General features: G+C 44.9%; 1 protein-coding gene across 1 annotated transcript; it reads right to left on the bottom strand.

Moving 5' to 3' along the window:
- Positions 1 to 2,220: 2,220 nt before the first annotated feature.
- Sox14 (SRY-box transcription factor 14) lies at positions 2,221 to 2,943 on the bottom strand. Its single transcript, XM_026385074.2, has one exon. The coding sequence runs from the start codon at positions 2,941 to 2,943 to the stop codon at positions 2,221 to 2,223; it is 723 nt and encodes a 240-aa protein (XP_026240859.1).
- Between the last annotated feature and the right edge of the window lie 15,850 nt (positions 2,944 to 18,793).

Here is an 18,793-nt window from a genome sequence, read left to right as displayed (position 1 = left end):
TTTGTTTACCTTCGCCTGATCGCTCATTTATTTATCTATCTATTATTTATAGGCGTCCCTTCCTATTCAGAGCCCGTGTATGTTAATTGTGTTATACCATTTAATTCTAACATCGGTCTCAAAAGAGCTCTTAATGAGAAAAGCATATACAACACGGATCACTTTGCTATTCAGCTCAGCCAGATGGACAACTGCTAACTTTTTTTTTTTTTTTAAATAATGAAAATCCCTCTTTAACAAAGGGGTTTGGATGAATAGGCTCCAAATAGCACCTCAAACACTTCTAATTGTTTTGCGGACAATATGCTAATCGCGGGTTTCGGCTTTGGTGTCTGTTGACAGCGTTTCCCCTGCACCTCCAACCACCGACTCCTTTGGAAACCGCAGAGGCAAGCGCACAAATCCCATAACCGCAGCAGAGTCCCAAGCTCTTAGACTGCCCCACCCCCATCCCGCACCTTATCAAAGCCAGTGGGGAAAGCACGAGACCTAAGGAAAAACACGCGTGAGCACCGGTTTGGAGTGAGACTGGGGGAGACCGGAGGCGAGGAACACTCTTCGAACAAATTCCAGAGTTGGACTGGATAGCATCAGAGGATTTTTTTTTTCCTCCCTCACAATATACAGAACAATCTTCAAGCAAACATTCACCCAGAGGGGAAAGAAAAGGGTTCTTTTCTTATTCATTAAACACTAAAGCATTTTTAAATGTTTGTTTTTTAAAACTCTGCTTGAGCCGTGACCATAAAGCCCTCTTTCTCTTTTCTCCCTCGGGGTCTTAGCAAAAAGTCTGACAGGACCCAGCGGGGACCTAGGGAATGTTTTTCTGCATTTCTTAGGTTTTTATTTTCTAACTTAGGAACCGGTTTGGAGTCCCAGGTCCCCAGAGAAGCCGGTAACAGTGTTTCCAAGTATCTAAAAAAAATTTTTTTAATGGATTCCACTCGCCTCGCCCCTAGCAAACTTAAACACCTGCAGTAGGACGCGATGCTTGGTGAGCAACTGGTTCCCAGGAGACTCGTGCTTCTCCCCATTCCTTTGGAGTTTTGTTTTTTAAAAGCGAACCCAAGGTTCGCCTTTTGTCTGGGTTCCTTCACTTCTTGAAGCGACCCCACGCTTTTGCGAAGAACGCGCAGAAAGAGTGCGGGCCCAGGTACTGATACCTTTGTCTGGTCTCTAAAGGCAAAAAGCGGCTCCCCGGGGCGGGATCCCTACAGATCCCAGACTCTAGGCCCTTCTGCACCAGGCTTCAAGGTTCGGTCAAAGCAGGACAGCGCCAGCTATCACTGCTAGAGTCGCTCCACCAGCACTCAGCCTCCCCGCGGCCCCAGTTCCCCGGCGGCTGGACCTGACCTCCTGACTTGATTTTATGCACATCAAAGGTTACTCTTTGCAATGACAGATTGTCTTTATTCAAAACGTCTTTGTTCAACAAATGAACAGAGTAACGAGGTAAAATCCTTCTAGGTACATTTCCAAGACATCGTCAAAACATTTGTGATCATTAAGGATGTTTTTATTATTTTAATTTTTGTTCACCTTCTACTTCCTGACTTCATAACCCGACATTCTGTCTAAAAGTAAACTTAGGTCTCTAGGAGCACTGCTTTACACAAATAGCAAAGTGGGTCCTTTTTTTTTTGTTTTGTTTTCCCTTTAAAGAAGCAAACACTATTATAGCATGGTTTTAAATAGAAATGTTTCCCTTTTTGTAGTTTTAAACTTTTAAGCTTTTCTTTCCCCCCACACATGAAGAGTAAATGGTGCCTAGTTGTGTCTGATGGAAAAGTGGAGACCCAACTGTCTCTTTTCTTCAGGGGGAAAAAGAAAAAAATATATATATGCATATTCTAGATATAATACCAGGATCTGGGAGTTCCGAGTCCAAAGCCTATCCGAGGAGAGTGAAGGGGACATAAATAAAGCAAAACTGCCCACTTTTTTTGTCCAAAGGGGGTACAGTCGGAGATTTGTTTGGGGAGAGTAGGGATGGGGCAGCTGTGTAGCTCTCATAATGTTTGCAAGTTTCTGCACCTGTCTGCGCCTTGGGTCCGGGAGGATGCCCCTCCCTTTCCCCTGGAAGAGAGAGGCAGAGTCTGGGTAGGGTAAGGGGCAGCAGCAGGGCTGACCCAGAGGCATCTGCAGGCCAGGGCTAGGCGCAGAGGACAGGGTGCAGACCCCGCTTCCAGGCCACCCTTCAGGTCCGGGCCAGGCTGGGGGTTACATGGCCGTGGCGTGGGCTGACGAATAAGGGTCTATGCCAGTCTTGGTCATGCCTGGGAAGAGGATGTAGGCGACGGGGGGCTGCAGGGTGGAGGCAGACCAGGCAGTACAGTTACAGGGCACCACGTAGCCGGGGTTGGTGGGGGACGGGTGCGTGTGCGTGTGCTGGCTGGGGCAGCTGAGGCTGCCGAAGGCGCCGTTCTGGTAGCCCAGGGTGGACGCGTAGGGCAGCGCGCTGGTGGCCAAGGTGTGGGGCACTTCACCCATCTTCTGGATGGCACTCGAGCTAAACTGCGCGGGGTCCAGCAGGGAGTAGGGCGCCGAGGCAGGCGGCAAGAAGGCCCGGGCTTTCTCGGGCGCGCTCAGGAGGCCGTCGGAGGCCCCCACGGGCAGGCCGGCCGCCTTGAGCGGGTCCGTGTCGCCCAGGTAGGGCAGGGGGAAGACATACCTGTCCTTCTTGAGCAGGTTCTTGGGCTTGCGCCGTGGCCGGTACTTGTAGTCAGGGTGCTCCTTCATGTGCTGGGCGCGCAGCCTTTTGGCTTCGTCGATGTATGGCCTCTTCTCTGCCTCAGACAGAAGCTTCCACTCGGCGCCTAGGCGTTTGCTGATCTCCGAGTTGTGCATCTTGGGGTTTTCCTGGGCCATCTTGCGCCGCTGGCCCCGGGACCATACCATGAAGGCATTCATGGGCCGCTTGATGTGGTCTGAAGGTTTGGACATGGTCCCGGCGGCTAGGCGGGCGGGGGTGGGGAGTGCAAGGGGCTCTGTGGGCGAGCCTGGGAGCGGTTGGCAGTCTGTCTTTCCGTCCTGAGCCGGGACTCTGAGCTCCCCTCTCCTTGGCGCAGCTGAGGGGAAGCCAGAGAGAAGAACTGATCCGGCAAAGTTCAGCTGATCATTCCAGTCCCAGCACCCAGGTAGCCCCCGGGGGGCGAACCGGGACAGGAGGGCGGGGGATGAGAGGGCTTTCGGCGGAGGGGCTGTGGGCACCTGAGACTGGGGCCCAAGTACCAGAGTCTCTGGGATTAAGTGGCCAGGTAATTTTCTGGAGAGGGCAGGAAGCTCCTCCTCTCCCTCTCCACCTTCGCCTTCTCTAGTTCCCTTCTCTTCTCTTGCGTCTCCGGCCGTGGCTCCCCCCTCCCCTGACTTCCCCGGAGCTGCCTTGCCTTAGCACTGCACCTGGCTGAGAATGCGGGGAGGCAGATGAACAGGAGCCAAAAGCGGCGAAGTTCAAAGGCGAGGTGGGCCCGGACAGCACGCACTCTGACATAAGCGCGGGGCGGTGACTCCCCAACCTGGGCGCCAATCAGCTGCAGAGAAGGCGAGGGGGAGCACCTGCCAACGCGCGAGTAGAGGCTAGAGGGAGCGACACTGGTGGGGGCGGGGAGAGGTGTGAGAGAGAGAGAGAGAGACTGAAACCGAGAGAACACAGCGACTAAGCTCAGGACTGGCGATTTGGGCTCCACATTGTCTCTGGCACTGTCAAAAAATAAAATTCTTCCTGCCTCCTGTTTCTTTCCTGGTTGTGCCAGAGAGAATTAGGACTTGGAATACAAAGACCGGGGGCCGGGGTGGCAGCAAAGGGAGCTAGGGGAGAGCTCCTTTGATAAATAGGACAGCCTTGCCACGAAATGCAAGGACAGCATTTCCCCCCTTGTCAAAGATCCTTGGAAGAGGAAAAGAATATATCAAACTCAGGGTAAAAGCGAAATAAACTTTTTTTTGCGCTAGATCTTCCGTTGTTCTTTGGCTGCGTTCACACAGAAGGGCCCTGCAGCTTGGGCTCCACCTCTGCCCCAGGGTGAGGCGTATCTCTGAGCCCCTGGGCATCAGAGCAGAGAGCTGAGTCCAGGCCATAAGGCCTCTCTTCGGGCAGTGCAGAGGGTGGAAATCCGGGTTGGTGAGCCCTTAACAGCACCGATCTGGTCTTCACTTTCGCTGAGAAAGTGTGTGTGTGTGTGGAAGGGGGGCGGGGGTAGAGGGATTCTTTCATGGTTCTTATTTATGTTATCATCATCATCATCATCATCATCATCATTCAGTAGTCTTTATTATTCAACTCTCTTCCACAACTGTCCATCTGGAAGAGCAGCGTGGAGGTCCGGCTTGGGGGCCTTCCTGATGCCCCTTCTGCACCCCTACAGGGAGTCTCGGGCTGTACTCAAAACTAGGGTCGTTTTATCCCTGGGCGCCTCTTCCACCCAGAGAGGCTTCGAGACTCCAGACTCGTTTCTAGAGTCAGATGAGCATTCTTCGGGTAAAGAGGACGAAATAACCCGCAGAGCCAAACTGCGAGCCTGTTTCCTTTGAATAATTGCCTGCCCGATGTGAAATGCCCTTGGGGAAAATATTTATTAAATGGAAACCATTGTCCCACTCCCGGCAGGACCTGCGTATGTTCCGGGCTTATTGGCTTTTGCACCAGCTTCTCTCAGGAGGACAGGCCAGAAACGCAGGCTGCTCTGTCGGCTTGAGGAGCTGGGGATGGAGGGAGGCGGTGGAGTGGGGGTGGGGAGAAAGGAGGCAGGGAGAAAAAGTCAGGAAGGGAGAGTCTTTAGCATGCAATGTGTCAAGTTGGAGAACACCTTGCTTCTTCCTATGATTAGAAAGAGGATGGGATTTTTCACCATTAGCTCTCAATTCAGAGCGGGGGGGGGATCGCTGTTCCCATTTTACAGATTAGGAAACTGAGATTGAGAAAAGCTAGGTGACTTGCCAGAATTAACTGCGAGGTAAATGGTGGTGCTTGTTGTAAAGGATTTGAAACCACTGTTTTCCCCCCTATCCCGCCGGCATCACATCTGGGAATTCAATAGTATTGCAGCCAAACTTGGAACCTTCAACTTATACCAGAGCGATTGAAAGATCTGCCTTGTAGATTAATTGCACCTGAGAAGAGATCCTGCTCTTGATTCGTTTAGAAACCGACAGGTGCGCTTTCTCTGATCATATAAGATCCGCGAAGGAGTTACCTCCAGGCGCGTTGGCCAGCAGGTCAGCAGCCTTTACTTCGAAACGCACTTTTCAGTCCAGTTGGGAGGAGTCGCAGGCAACCAATATGTAGTTCAGACCAGCAGTGCTGTGCGCGAGTTCAAGGACTTGCCTGAGATCGAAGTCCACCAGCCACTGATTCTAAGTCTACCGCAGAATCCCAGGGGCTCTGGGAAGGAATGAGAAATACTCATATTTGCAGAGAGGTCCAGCATCCAGTGGGGACCCGCCAATCTCTCTCAGGGGATATGAAACCTATATCCAGAGGTTTGTGTTAATACAAATCAACCTTTTGCAAACTGCTTAAGGAGGGATCTGGAACAGGGTTCTAGGCACTTTTCTCTCCCCTGAGCCTCCAGACCAACTCCAGTCCCCCGCCCCCAGGCACTTCCGGGGCATGTGCACACTCTCCTATTTCCTTCTCCTAAGAGGGGCCGCGCTCCTCTGCAAGCCACTTGCACTCAGCCCTAGGTCGCAATCCAAGAACTATTCACAGCCTAAGAGCTATCCACCATCCAACGTGAATTAATATGGTGAGTGCGCGAAGGTGGCGATTTTTGCTCCGGAGCCACCTTACTTTCAGGAATTCGGGGGGGCCTCAAACTACTTGGTCAGACTGACCCAATTAGGTATCTGCATTAACACTGAGCTTCTTGTCCCCTGTAGGGTTGAGGGCGCGTTCCTGGTCTTGAACTCGCTTGCCTCCTAGGAGGAAGTAGCAGATTCGCACACCACCTTCCACAATGCTGCGTGGCCACGGGTTTATTCAAGACTCCTTAGCGGGCGGGGCTCGAGAGTTACCCAAACCTCTATTGCGCTGCGCTGTTTTCTAATCTATTCCCCTCCAGGCCAAGACCACCAGGCAGCAGATCGCGAGGGGGGATCCCTGGGGAGAACCTGCAGTTTCTATCACTGCTAGAATGGGCGTTAGGACAGAGGTCGCCGAAAGACACTTCTTGCTTTGTCCACAATCTGAAGTTTGGACCTCAGGCTGCCACTCCATTCTCCAGGTAGGAGATGTCCTTGGGATGAGTTTGTTTGTTGGTTTGTTTTTTCCCCTAGGTTTGCGTGGAGAATCTGCGCACACGCTCTATACACGCTTCTTTACTCAGTGCAATTACTTAAGACACGCCGGATGCCTGCCTTGGCCAGGTATTTGAACACGTGAGCAAAAGAGATTCAGTGATCCTTCGCTGTTCCAATAAAAGTTAAGAAAGAGACCACTGGAGGGAGGTCAGGAACTTATCCGCTTCCAGGATGAGCCTTCTACTATAGCCCAACTTCTCCCCTTTCCTTTAGCCCAATACTTTCCTGTACATCAGCATCAGTATAAGGCTATCATTGCCTCTCAGGAGACTTCTTTGATTCTACACTAGGCTAGAACCCCTATTCATACCCCTCATTCTTTCCCCAGACTGGTGTGCACACCTGTCGCATTCCATACAGACCCTCAAACTTGGATATCTGGCGGGCAGAGGCTGTGTGCTGTTCATCTTTGTGCTGTTCATCCATCCCATCCTCGCACAACTCCGATCTCAGAAGGTAACTTATAAAACGCTTCCATCTGCCCAGACACAGGTAAAGTTTTCCAATAGATCTTTCCCTGCCTTAAGGCTCCGGGGACAAATTTCCAGACGCAGTCTATAAAACTGCACGAGGAAGTTGGGAGCTTCGAGGCCTTTCCCCACCTGCCTGGCCTCTACGCTGGACATTACCTCCACCCAGCTCCACTCTGGTGGGTAGAAATCAACCCTCGGAGGCCTGTGGGACTGAGCAAGGCTGAGTACTGAGGGAAAGTTACGCAGGCTGTGTCTTGGAGAATGCGGTTGCGGTTGCTGGTGGAGATAAAGAACCCAGATGGCTCAATACCTTGCCCCCGCTCCCCGCCGGGTTTCTGAAGAAGCCAGGAGAGGAGCCTGTGTGCGGGTGCTGAAGGTCCAGGCCCACTCATTGTTGCCCCTCAGGGAGAAACTGAGTGAGGTCATAGGTGCTGGTTACAAGGAACTTCTACGAGGCCTTGGCACCAGGTGGCTGCTGGGAGTGTGAGCAGCAGGCAGATTCAGACGTGTAGTTGTGAAAGCATGAATCTTGCTCACCTCATAGTGTAGACAACTCAGAAGCCACCATTAGAGGGGAAAAATTGATCTCAGGAAATAATGCCGTTTGGTCAATTTTTAAATTATTTTTAATTATTATTACCAAAATATTTTAAATACGTGGCACTCTGCTCTCTCCTATCCTCCCTCACCCCGTTTTATGTTTTATGTGTTAAAATTCAGAAACCTCACAGTATCCCATCTCTACAGAGTACTCAGAAGGACTTAATGCTCCAGCCTTATTAAGTAAGACATTTCCTAGTAATTGCTTGGGGTCTTCTTTCCAAAACCCAGCCTAGTCCACTCCAGCATCTTAAAATTTTGTAAAATTCCATATGTCCCTCTAAGCAAAGATGGCACTGGAGGGCCTGGTTTCCACCAAGAAACAAAGAGAAACTGAACAAACTGTGGTTCCAGGACAGACACCTAGAGTGCCTGCAATGGAACACAGTTGCTATCCCCCAGCTGGCAGAGCTGGCAGAGCTGGGCTGAAGGACATTTGTACTTCAACATCTGAGCATGCCCAGCTAAGAAGACTTTTTGATGCTTCAAACTGCCTTAACATGAGTAGTTTACCTCAGGCAGGTCTGTTTGTAGGTGAGATCATGTGACTCACCGTTGCATAACTTCTTCACACATCTCCCAGAAAATGGAAGGGTGGGAGCAGGAGTAGGGCTTTGAAATCTCTTATCCATTTATTAATTTGACAACTGTTATGAGCACCACTGTATGCTCAGCACTGTGATAGGTGCTGGGATATATCAGGGAACAAGACCTACAAAGGCTCTTCTCCTATGGTAATTATTACAGCTCAACAGGAAAAGAGACAATAAACAAGGAACAAATTCTTGGGGTGATTTTTGGCTCTACCAACAAATAGCTGTGTCACATCAAGCAAAATTCTTAATCTGCCTGTGTTCTAATTTTCTAGCCTGCAATGCAGATATAATGAATTCTTATCAGGGCTAAGTGATTGTATATTTGAAATGCTCTTAGAACAATACTGGTCATATAAAAACTGCTCAATAAACGACCAGATTGTATTATTTTATCATTAAGTTCAAGGAATTAGGGGCTGGGGATGTGGCTCAAGCGGTAGTGTGCTCGCCTGGCATGTGTGCGGCACGGGTTCCATCCTCAGCACCACATACAAACAAAGATATAGTGTCCGCCGAAAACTAAAAAAAAAAAAAAAAAAAAAAAAAAAAAAAAAAAAAAAAAAAAAAAAAAAAATTAAAATTCTCTCTCTTTTTCTCTTAAAAAAAAGAAAGTTTTTTTAAAAAAAGTTCAAGGAATTAACTTCAAATAGTGATAAGTGCTGAACTGTTAATCAGGATGATGTGATACCAGTTAAAAAAGAATGGTCCTGTATACCTTGGGTGGTCAGAGACCTGGATACAAGAAGGAGCCAACCTAATGAAGGAAGGGGGAAATAGGCAGGGTCATTCCAAAGAGGCAAAACTGGAAATGCCACTGCTGGAGAAGACCAGTCAAGGGCACCTGAAGGATTTAAGGAGCCCATGAGTACTGCAACCTGGCTTTGACCCTGAGGAGAGTATAAGGAAAAGGTAATTATTACAGCCCAACAGGAAAAGAGACAATGAACAAGGAACAAATTATTGGGGTGATTTTTGCCTCTACCAATAAATAGCTGTGTCACTTCAAGCAAAATTCTGAGTGAGTTTGGCAGCATCCAGATTATTCAAAGCCTTACAGACCCCATAAAGAGTTTGGTTCTATCATAATACGCTGGGAAGTCATCAGAAGTATTTAATAATAATAATTTTAACAATCATATAGTAAAATATTGGTCACTCTACTTGTGGAGGAATCTCACCTCTGACCAGGGGACAGAAGCTCTATAAAATGACTGATGGCCCCTTGGGGCCGGATTTTTGACCATCCCTTAAACATTAAAGGCACCTTGTTGAATGTTTTGGACTCTTTTAACCCCACCTTTACTTCAAGAAGTATAGGAACAAAACAAAGGATGATCACAGCTGCTTGCAATTCCAAAAACATGCCCATTACATCCTTAAGTATCAGTGACCAGCTGTGACACTGACACTTTCCCACTTCCCTCCAAGTGTAGCGCTCTTACTTCCCTGTGAGAAGTAAGAGAAGTTGATCCTCCTCAAAGTTGATCCTTTCTGGAGAAACTGAGATGACATTTAGACATTTTGAACATGTCAGTCTGAGAAACACAGGTTTCACATATGAGCAAATGAGGTTTCTTAGGACTGAAAAAAAAATCCCAGTGATTATCAAAAACAGGAAAGACTCATTTTGTTTCTAAGAATAAAAGCTAAAGAGTGTCAACATTGTATGCTTCTGCCATGGGTTTTATTGTATCTAGATATTTCACATGCATTGAGGCTCCTCTACCCACATTCTTCTAATGTAAGAATCCTTGGTCAGCTTTTATCATAAACAATATTCTTTAAGGCTCTGTGTTTGCTTAGTGCAATTGGCCAAGTTATTGGAGCATACATTCTCTTGCCAGTTTTATCACAGATTACTCACTGCAGAGGATAAAAGCAAACTTCTGGCAACAAGCCCCAGTCAAGGATCAGAACACCAGTTCCTCCTTTTGTGGCACCTGCCTCTGTCCCAAACCTAAACAGCAGGAGGTGGTAAAGCAGTTAGCAGTTCCAAGAGATGCTACATTAAACACGCTGATTTCATGTTCCTATTATTTCTTTAAAACATTTTAACATGTCCTAAAAGACCAACAATACTTCATATTTATTTAATAAGAAAGTCATTGAAATATTTGCTGAATGAGCTGGTGACTAAGCAGAAAGAAAGCATAAAAAGACCTACCAAGATTGCTAATTACTGTGAAATTCTGGAAAAATTACTAACCACTTTTTCCTCACCTGCAAAATGGGGATAATAATACCATACTGGTTGCCTGTTGGGCCCTATATTAGTTGTTTATTGCTGTGTAACAAATCACCCCCAAACTTAGTGGCTTAAAAATGTTAATTTTCTTGCATAGTTTCTATGGGTTATGAATCCAGGAGCTGCTTAGCTGGGAATTTCTGACTCAGGGTTTCTTATGAAGGAACAATCAAAATGCTTCCAGATTGCAGTGGTTGTAGGACTTGACTGAACTGGAGGGTCTGCTTCCAAACTCATTCATGTGGCTATTGGCAAGAGACCTGTTTCTTACTAGATGGGCCTCTCCCTAAAGCCTGCTTATACATGGCAGCTCAATTCCCCTTGTGCATATAGTCTGAAAGTGACCAAGAAGTCTGACCCAGTGTGGGAGGGGACTACACAAGACTCTTAGCACCAAGAGGGGATGATTGGCCTATCTTGGGGATGCCTACCACAGGCTTCAGCTGGGTAACAGGCTGAATAGAGTGTTGTAGGAAGCAAAACTCCATAATTCTAAGTTACAATCACTGGTTTTGTTCTTCCCAACATGGATCAGAGACAGCTCTTGACAGAATCATGCAGAGAACACCATTTAGTGCTCTGTCTCCCTCATCTCCTTTCTCCCACTTCCACTCCTCCAATGCAGTTCTATTTGTAAGTAGTTTTTTGGTTGAATCAATAATGTTTACATCATTACACTTATGCTAGTGTTCCCAGTGGAGCATTTTAGTATATTATGACTATCTTCCCTTTCCTATTTTCTAATAATTTTCACTTACTTGGTTTTCTTTGTAGCTGTTACTGATTCTCCGTACTCTTTCCTATAGCCTCTCACACAATTTCCCACAAGGCCACTGTCTTAGTCCATTTTGTGCTGCTGTAACAGAATTCTTGTTTGTGGGTAAATTAAAAAATAAGTTTATTTGTCATGGTTTTGGAGTCTGGGAAGTCAAAAATCAAGGTGCTGGCATCTGGAGAGGATTTTCTTGTTATATGTTAACATGGTGGAAGTCATGATAGATTGATGGAGAAAAACAAGTGCAAGAGAATGTGAAATTTTGCTTTAGCAGTAGTAACTGCTCCTTGTCCCAGAGGGATATGCTATAACCCCCAATGGATGCCTGAAACTACAGATGGTACTGAATTCTGTATGCACTATATTTTATCCTATCTGTCACACCTATGATAAAGTTTAGTTTATAGGGCTGGGGATGTGGCTCAAGCGGTAGTGTGCTCGCCTGGCATGCGTGCGGCCCGGGTTCGATCCTCAGCACCACATACAAAACACAGATGTTGTATCCGCCAAAAACTAAAAAAATAAAAATAAAAAAATTTAATTTATAAATTAGGCACAGTAATTTATAAATTAATTTATGAATTAGGCACATAGATTGATGACAATAACCAATAATAGAACAATTATTGATAGGACAATAAAATGGGACATTAATAAATAAAATGAAGGATGCTTGAACACAGACATCATGATAATCAAGAAATCTCCTAAGATACTAAGGGGCAGGTCACATATAATATGGATATACTGGAGAAAGGGAAGATTGTCATCCTGGGGAGGATGTAGTAGGATGAGCAAAACTTCATCATGATACTCAGAACGGCATGCAATTTAAAACTTACATATTTATATTCCTGAAGTTTTTCATTTAGTATCTATGGACCATAGCTGACTATCGGTAACTGAAACTATGGAGAATAAAGCCACAGATAAGAAGGGACAACTCTGTAATAAGTCCCTTTCTCAGTAACAACATTAATCCATTCATGAAGTCAGAGACCTCATGATTTAACCACTTTTAAAGCTTCTACCTCCCAACATTATCACATTGGGGATTAAGTTTCTAACATAGGAACTTTGAGGAACACATTCAACCTCTGTAGTCAGTCCTGTCAGGCAATGAACTATCCCTGACTCTTCTTGGAGATATCCTTTCTGGTGGTCTTTTCCTTCTGGGTTGACTTCTTATTTTTGGTTTCTCACAGCTTACTCTTGTTTTCCTCTTATGTCTGGTTAGAGTGTACACTACAGTATTTTCGTCAAGGTGAAGAGATGGCATGACACTGGCAGTCCTCACCATGAGTGGGACTTGAGAGTTCAACTGCTCCAATGTGGAGAGGTGGCTTCTCTGCCTGGTGCATGGGGGTCTCCCTCATCTTCGTGCAGAGCATTCCCTTCACTTCTTTCAAATGTTGGAGCTCCATTTTTTGGTGCCCATCTCGTGTTTCATTCTCTTGTTTTTGGATTACAGGAATGTCAGGTGGTCACTTGTTTCTCCTCATGGCTCTGATCCCCTACCTCTTACTTTTAGAGCATCTTTCTTTTCCATCTCTTAGCTTTATTTCTTCGTTCCTTGCTGGGAGTCAGTGTCCTCATGCTGCCGGTGGCAATATTGCTCTGTGATTAGATAGTTCATGCTTCTTTACCATCACTAGAACTCTCCTTAAAAACTTATGAGGGGACAACTCTATCTGAAATAGCTCTGCCTAGGGGTCTGGAAGACCTGGCATCTCTGATTCTACTATGTTATTGGAGAGAAGATGAACTTGTGTATGGGCACACGTTAGTTAGGCTCCAGACCTGGCAAGCCTTGTCAAGCTAGGTGGAGAGAGCCCAACAGGACTTGATTGAGGAGCTGGGTAGGGGAAGGAAAGGAATCTGTCTACCCTGGTGCCTAGGGATTTTAACTGGACCAATGGAGCATGACTGAAATTTGAGAAGTCAATTTGCAGTAGAAAGTAATAGGAGGGCACATGATTGTGGCAGGTAGCAGCCAACAATTATCAAATACTTCTTTACTTATACCATGTTCCTGGTAATTTATTTTTATTTTTATTTAAAACAAATTTTTTAAAAATAAATGACAGCGGAATGTATTACAATTCTTATTACACATATACAGCACAGTTTTTCATATCTTTATATACATGTATATAAAGTATCTTCACACCAATTCATGTCTTCATATATGTACTTTGGATAATGGTGTCCATCACATTCCACCATCCCTGCTAACCCCCTGCCTGCTAACTTTAGCCTCCATCCCTCTGCCCTATCTAGAGTTCATCTATTCCTCCCATGCTCCCCCTCCCTACCCCACTATGAATCAATCTCTTTATACCAGAGAAAACATTCGGTATTTGTTTTTTGGGTATTGGCTAACTTCTCTTAGCATTATATTCTTCAACTCCCTCCACTTACCTGCAAATGCCATGATTTTATTCTCTTTTATTGCTGAGTAATATTCCATTGTGTATAGATGCCAATTTTTTTTTTATCCATTCATCCACTGAAGGGCATCTAGATTGGTTCCACAGTTTAGCTATTATGAATTGTGCTGCTATAAACATTGATGTGGCTGTGTTCCTGTAGTATGCTGTTTTTAAGTCTTTTGGGTATAGGTTGAGGAGAGGGATAGCTGGGTCAATTGGTGGTTCCTGATAATTTACATAAACTCTTTACATGCTTGTTTTATTTAATATGCAACAAGTCTAGGTGGAAAGATCCGTCATTTCCCTTATTTTGAAGATACTGAAATTGAAGCCCAAAAAGATTAGACAGGACTTGCCTAAAAAGTCACAGAGATATTAAATAGAGCATCGAGGATTTGATTGTTGTCTCACCCGTGCTATCCCAACCGCCTTCAGTGTCACCCTGGGAGAACTTGGATGGCACCTAAGCATGGTTAGGAGCAGAGGAGAACTCTGTGGATCCTTGAGGGGTGGGTCTTCACAGAAGGATGTCTTGAACAGGGGTCCTGTTCTTTCATAAAACAGGGAAAGGTAGCATAGACTGAGGGAGGGAAGGAGGCACTTCAGGTAGGAAGGTATATCATTGGGGCAGGTATAGAGATGGGATGAAGGACTTACATGAATTGGAAAAAGGTAAAAGGCAAGGTGGACCAGATACCAATGACACTGGATCCCAGAATGAGGGGATTGATACTCTCAGATGAGCAGCCAGAACTGTGTGCTTTGGAGTGAGGAATGAGATTAAAAAATAGGATTTTATGAAGTCTGGAATGAGAGTATCTTATAGATGGATGGAAATAGGAAGAAATTGGAAGTTATTTGGTATTTATTTATTTATTCAGGGTAAGCAATTACAATGCGACTGTTAATGCAACATTTATCTCAATGAAGTCCCCTAAATTCTTACTTTTATCAGAAAGCAGAATGTCTGTTCTGCTGATGAGGACTTAGTTTGGTAGGTTATTATGGTTTTAACTGAATATATCTTTCAACAGCTCTTTGCTAAAAATATTTTTAGGTTTGTACTTATGATGCCAGAGTGGATTGATTCCCTTATCCACCTATATTCAAGGGCTAAATACAGTTGGATAAATTTAACTATGATTAGCCTAGACTATAAGTCAGAGCAGTCCATTTGTAATTCTTGGATTATAATTTAAAAGATAATTTCAACCCTTGTATTTTATAGTACTTATTAAGCACTGAGAATCTCCCTTGTTTTTTTTTTTTAACTTCCACAATAGACACAAAATTATGAGAGAAGGACCACCTTGAAATGGCTTGGCAACCATCTCTTATGTACATGCATGCATGTCATGGGGCCAGGAATGATACCCAAGCCAGTCTGATCCTATGCTATCAGGCTACAACCCTAAAATACTTGTTTACAGATGTCTAATTGAAAGGCACATTTATTATATAGGTGAAGATGGATTTGAGCTGGGTAAGTAGGTTAGACTCCCAGCAATTCTTTATATGGTCTTGGTTGATGACATAGAATCATGTCTAAACCACACTATTGCAATTCTCTAACTTACTCACATAAAGTCTGTGATAGACAATGCTGGTGACCCAGCCAGCAGTCATCACCCTAGTCTTTCTTTTTAATAGGACGTTTACCTTTTCAATTCCTGAGATTGGTTGATTAAACTGATAGTAGACTTTCCATTTCTTCACCAGTGACGGTTTTAAAAGGGGGCATGTGATCCAGCCTGGCCAATGAACAGAATTCTGCTCAGGGGTATTGCTCTGGGAAGAGTTTTCTTTGGTCTTCAAAGGAGTTGCAGAAGAAGAAATGACCCCCAAATTTCCTACTTCTGCATGTTGTTGTCTGCATGTCACTACTTCACCACTGCAATGAAGGCAACCCCCAGAGACCACAAGGGCAACTGGCCTAAGAGAAAATGTTGATAAAAAGAGGATGGAGGATGTGGAGAACCTTGCATCTTGGAAGCTTTGTAGAGTTGTAAAATCAACCAGCCTTGGAACCCAACTATGAAACTTCCTGTTGTATGAGATAATTAATTTTTTTTATTGTTTAAGTCTTTTCTGGTTAGGCTTTCTATTGGTACAGCCAAAACCTCACTGTACAATAGCAAAGACCCCCATCTTCACCACCTCAGGTTGGGTCTGGATTTAGATTTAGCTGAATTTATACGACCATGGCTGAACTTTCACACGTAGAAGCTGAAGCTCTTTTGGTATGCACATCTGAATCTTCTCTGTATGGATTTTTTCTGTTCAGCTATACTCTATTTTCACATACTTTAATATAGTAAACTTGTGATTATTTTTACTGGCTGGTTTATTTGGGTTGGCATCTGCTTGCAGTATAAATAACCCCTCCGTTTTGCAATCTGGGAGAAATAGAAGTGAACTACTTGATTCTTCCCATGATGATTTTGGGACAGCTGATACAGTTCTCCCTTTACAACTTCTGGGGGAACATGTAGTCCCAGTGGGATTGAGAGTTTTCCTCCTTATCTCCTACCTTAGGGCGGCAGACTGGGTCCTATACTATGGTCCAACTGCCTGCTGCTGCTTACTCATCTCTCTCTCTCTCTCTCTCTCTCTCTCTCTCTCTCTCTCTCTCTCCCTCTCCCTCCCTCCCTCCCCTCTTTCTTCCTTCTTTTCTTCTCTTTCATCATTTATCATTCTCACTACACTTCCTTCAGTGACTAAAGATGCTTCAAACTCCAGCCATTTCACCTGTTAGGTCTCCCTTAGTACTTCTCTATACCCAAACTTGGCTGATTTACCCCATCTTTTCTTTCTCTCCTAGCGGCAGAGACTGAATCATTCCTGCATCTCATTGCTCTAGGGCTCTTCATATTAACTTGTCTTTTGCAAAGATGTCATCCTTTCTGCCTATAGATAGGCACTGTTCCCTTGTCCTGTGGTAAATAGAAGTCAACTGAACTGGCTCCTCAGTGTGTCATCCTGTGGCCCCTTTTTCCTTTACAAATATTTCATGATTTTGCATTCTGGGAGGAATAGGAGTGTGCTTTGCTGATTTTCTCTCTGTAATGATCTTGAGTAGCAGGTACAGCTCTTGGTGTCTAGAATGGCAGGTCCAGACTTTGGACTACATGTCTTCCTTGAAACTCCAGCCCAAGTATTTTAGTCAGCTTTCTTGTTTCTGGGTCCAAAAGACCTGAAAAGAGTTAAATTAAGGAGGAAAATTTTATTTTGGCTCAGGATTTTAGAGGTTCTGTCCATGGTCAGTTGACTCCATAGCTCTGGGCCCGAGCAGAAGGGCATGGTGCAGGAAAGCTGCTCAAGGCATGGCAACCAGGAAGCAGAGAGAGACAGACAAAATATAAACCCCAAAGGCATGTCCCCGGTGACCTACTCCCCCAGTCACACCTTACCTGCCTATAGTTACCACCCAATTAATCAATATCAGTGTCTCAATCCACTGATTAGGTTACATCTGTCATAATCAAATCATTTCACATCTGAACATTCTTGCATTGTCTCATACATGAATTTTTGGGGGACACCGGATATCTAAACTACCTGGAGTCCTGCATTCTGTTCCCTATGTACACTAATTACAAAGATGAACTGGCAAAGGCCGTCAGGTACTCTGAATCACAAGTCCATGTCCTTTCTCAGCTCTGCTTTCTCCTGACCACTGTGAACCCCTTAGAAGCTGTTTTCCATCCTCTGCTCTTTCTCCAGAAGGCCCTGTCCAGCCCTCCTATGCCTTCCTTTGCACTTCCTTCCCAGGAGAGCCCAACAGTGTACTGAGAACCTACTGGCTGAGTTCAGAGGAGTTTCTAGCCAAGAATAGTCTTGTTAACCTTGTTGCATACAAAATTCTTCAGGGTCCTTTACTGAATAGCTCAATGGATGTTTGATGAATGAACTCCAAGTTGTTTTCTGCTCTGACCTCTTCCCCAAGTTCCAGTCCTGTCTTTGTGCTAAGCAGGCATTTCCATGTGGGTGTCTGAACATTGTTCTAGTTAATTCCTTCTGGCCAAAGTTCTCTCCTGCCATGCTGAGCCCCCATGTTTTTTCCTTCTTCGTTTAAACCTGTAGTATCATCATCATTCTTCTCTTTCCCTCTCTTATCGGCTGCCAACCACTGAGACTTGTCTGTTCTTTCTTCTTTATGCCCAACCATTCATCCCTCCTGTTCTTTTACCATCTTCAGCATTCCTGCCTGAACTGAATTGATTTTCTCTTTGCTTCTTACTATTCTACACTATATATATATAACCAAATTTAACATTCCACATGTCACTCCTGTGTGAAAATGTCTGTCTTAATGGAGATGAGAGCTGCTTTCCTGGTTCATAGATCCACTTGGTCTTCCTCTGTCCCCCTCTGGTTAGGGAAGGGACTTTCCGATCAGTTCATCTGTCATTCCAAGGTTCTGGGACTGTTAACTTTGGGGATTTTAGAGGATGATGGGCTAGCTGGGAAGTGGAGGTCCTGGCAACATCCTCAGGTTAATGGCACTGAGCATAATTCTACTTGCTCCCAGCTCCTCGGTTATTGAGATTGGTTGTTTCTCAATCTCCCCTTAACTAGGACTGAATGAATTTCACCTTTCCAAGTGTTTCAGTTACCCTTTATTTCTCCTACTCTCTTTTCTCCCACTCGGTCCAACCTTGTTTCAGGTAATAGAAAAAACCTCTCTGGACAAATAAGCACTCAGATCCTCTGTCATCTGCTTTGAGACATTTAGTTTTTGAAGTTTCTCCCAAGTAAGTGACTCTCAAGTAGCCTCAAGACACCTTCAAGAGAGGAGGGGAAAGGGAAATGTGTGAAATACAGAACAGTTACTAAGGGAAATAATCATGCCCCTCTTACATGACTCCCTCTGTATTTTCTTTCTTTTTTTTAACATTTTTTATTTTTTGGAAGTAGTTGGAAACAATACCTTTATTTTATTTATTTTTATTTGGTTCTGAGGCTCAAACCCAGGGCCTCACATGTGCTAGACAAGAGCTCTACTGCTGAGATACCACCCCAGCCCCTCTCTCTTGTCTTTTCAATTTCAGTTTCCTAAGTTATAAAACATAATAATGCCTTTCTCCAGGTTGATACAAGGATAAAGAAGTAATTACTATCTAAGCAATAGCCTTGGCTTGGAGCAAGGAAGGAGTAGAATAAAATATAATAATTTCCTCATTATTCCTCTTCCTCACCCTGGCTATAGATTTCCTCCTGACGCTCACCCCAAAGTGCTCCATTGCCTAGTCCAGATCTGAGTCACATGACCCACCTGTGTGTAAAGCATGCTGGGAATTGTGATCTTTGGGAAGATTGCAATGTTCCCAATATTCTCTAACTATGGAAAAATTGAAGATAGATGCTAGGAGACA

Source organism: Urocitellus parryii, chromosome 2, assembly GCF_045843805.1.
Source record: "Urocitellus parryii isolate mUroPar1 chromosome 2, mUroPar1.hap1, whole genome shotgun sequence".
Classification (NCBI taxonomy): domain Eukaryota; kingdom Metazoa; phylum Chordata; class Mammalia; order Rodentia; family Sciuridae; genus Urocitellus; species Urocitellus parryii.
The sequence above is the reverse complement of the archived record's forward strand: the minus strand, read 5'-3'. Positions and strand labels throughout refer to the sequence as shown.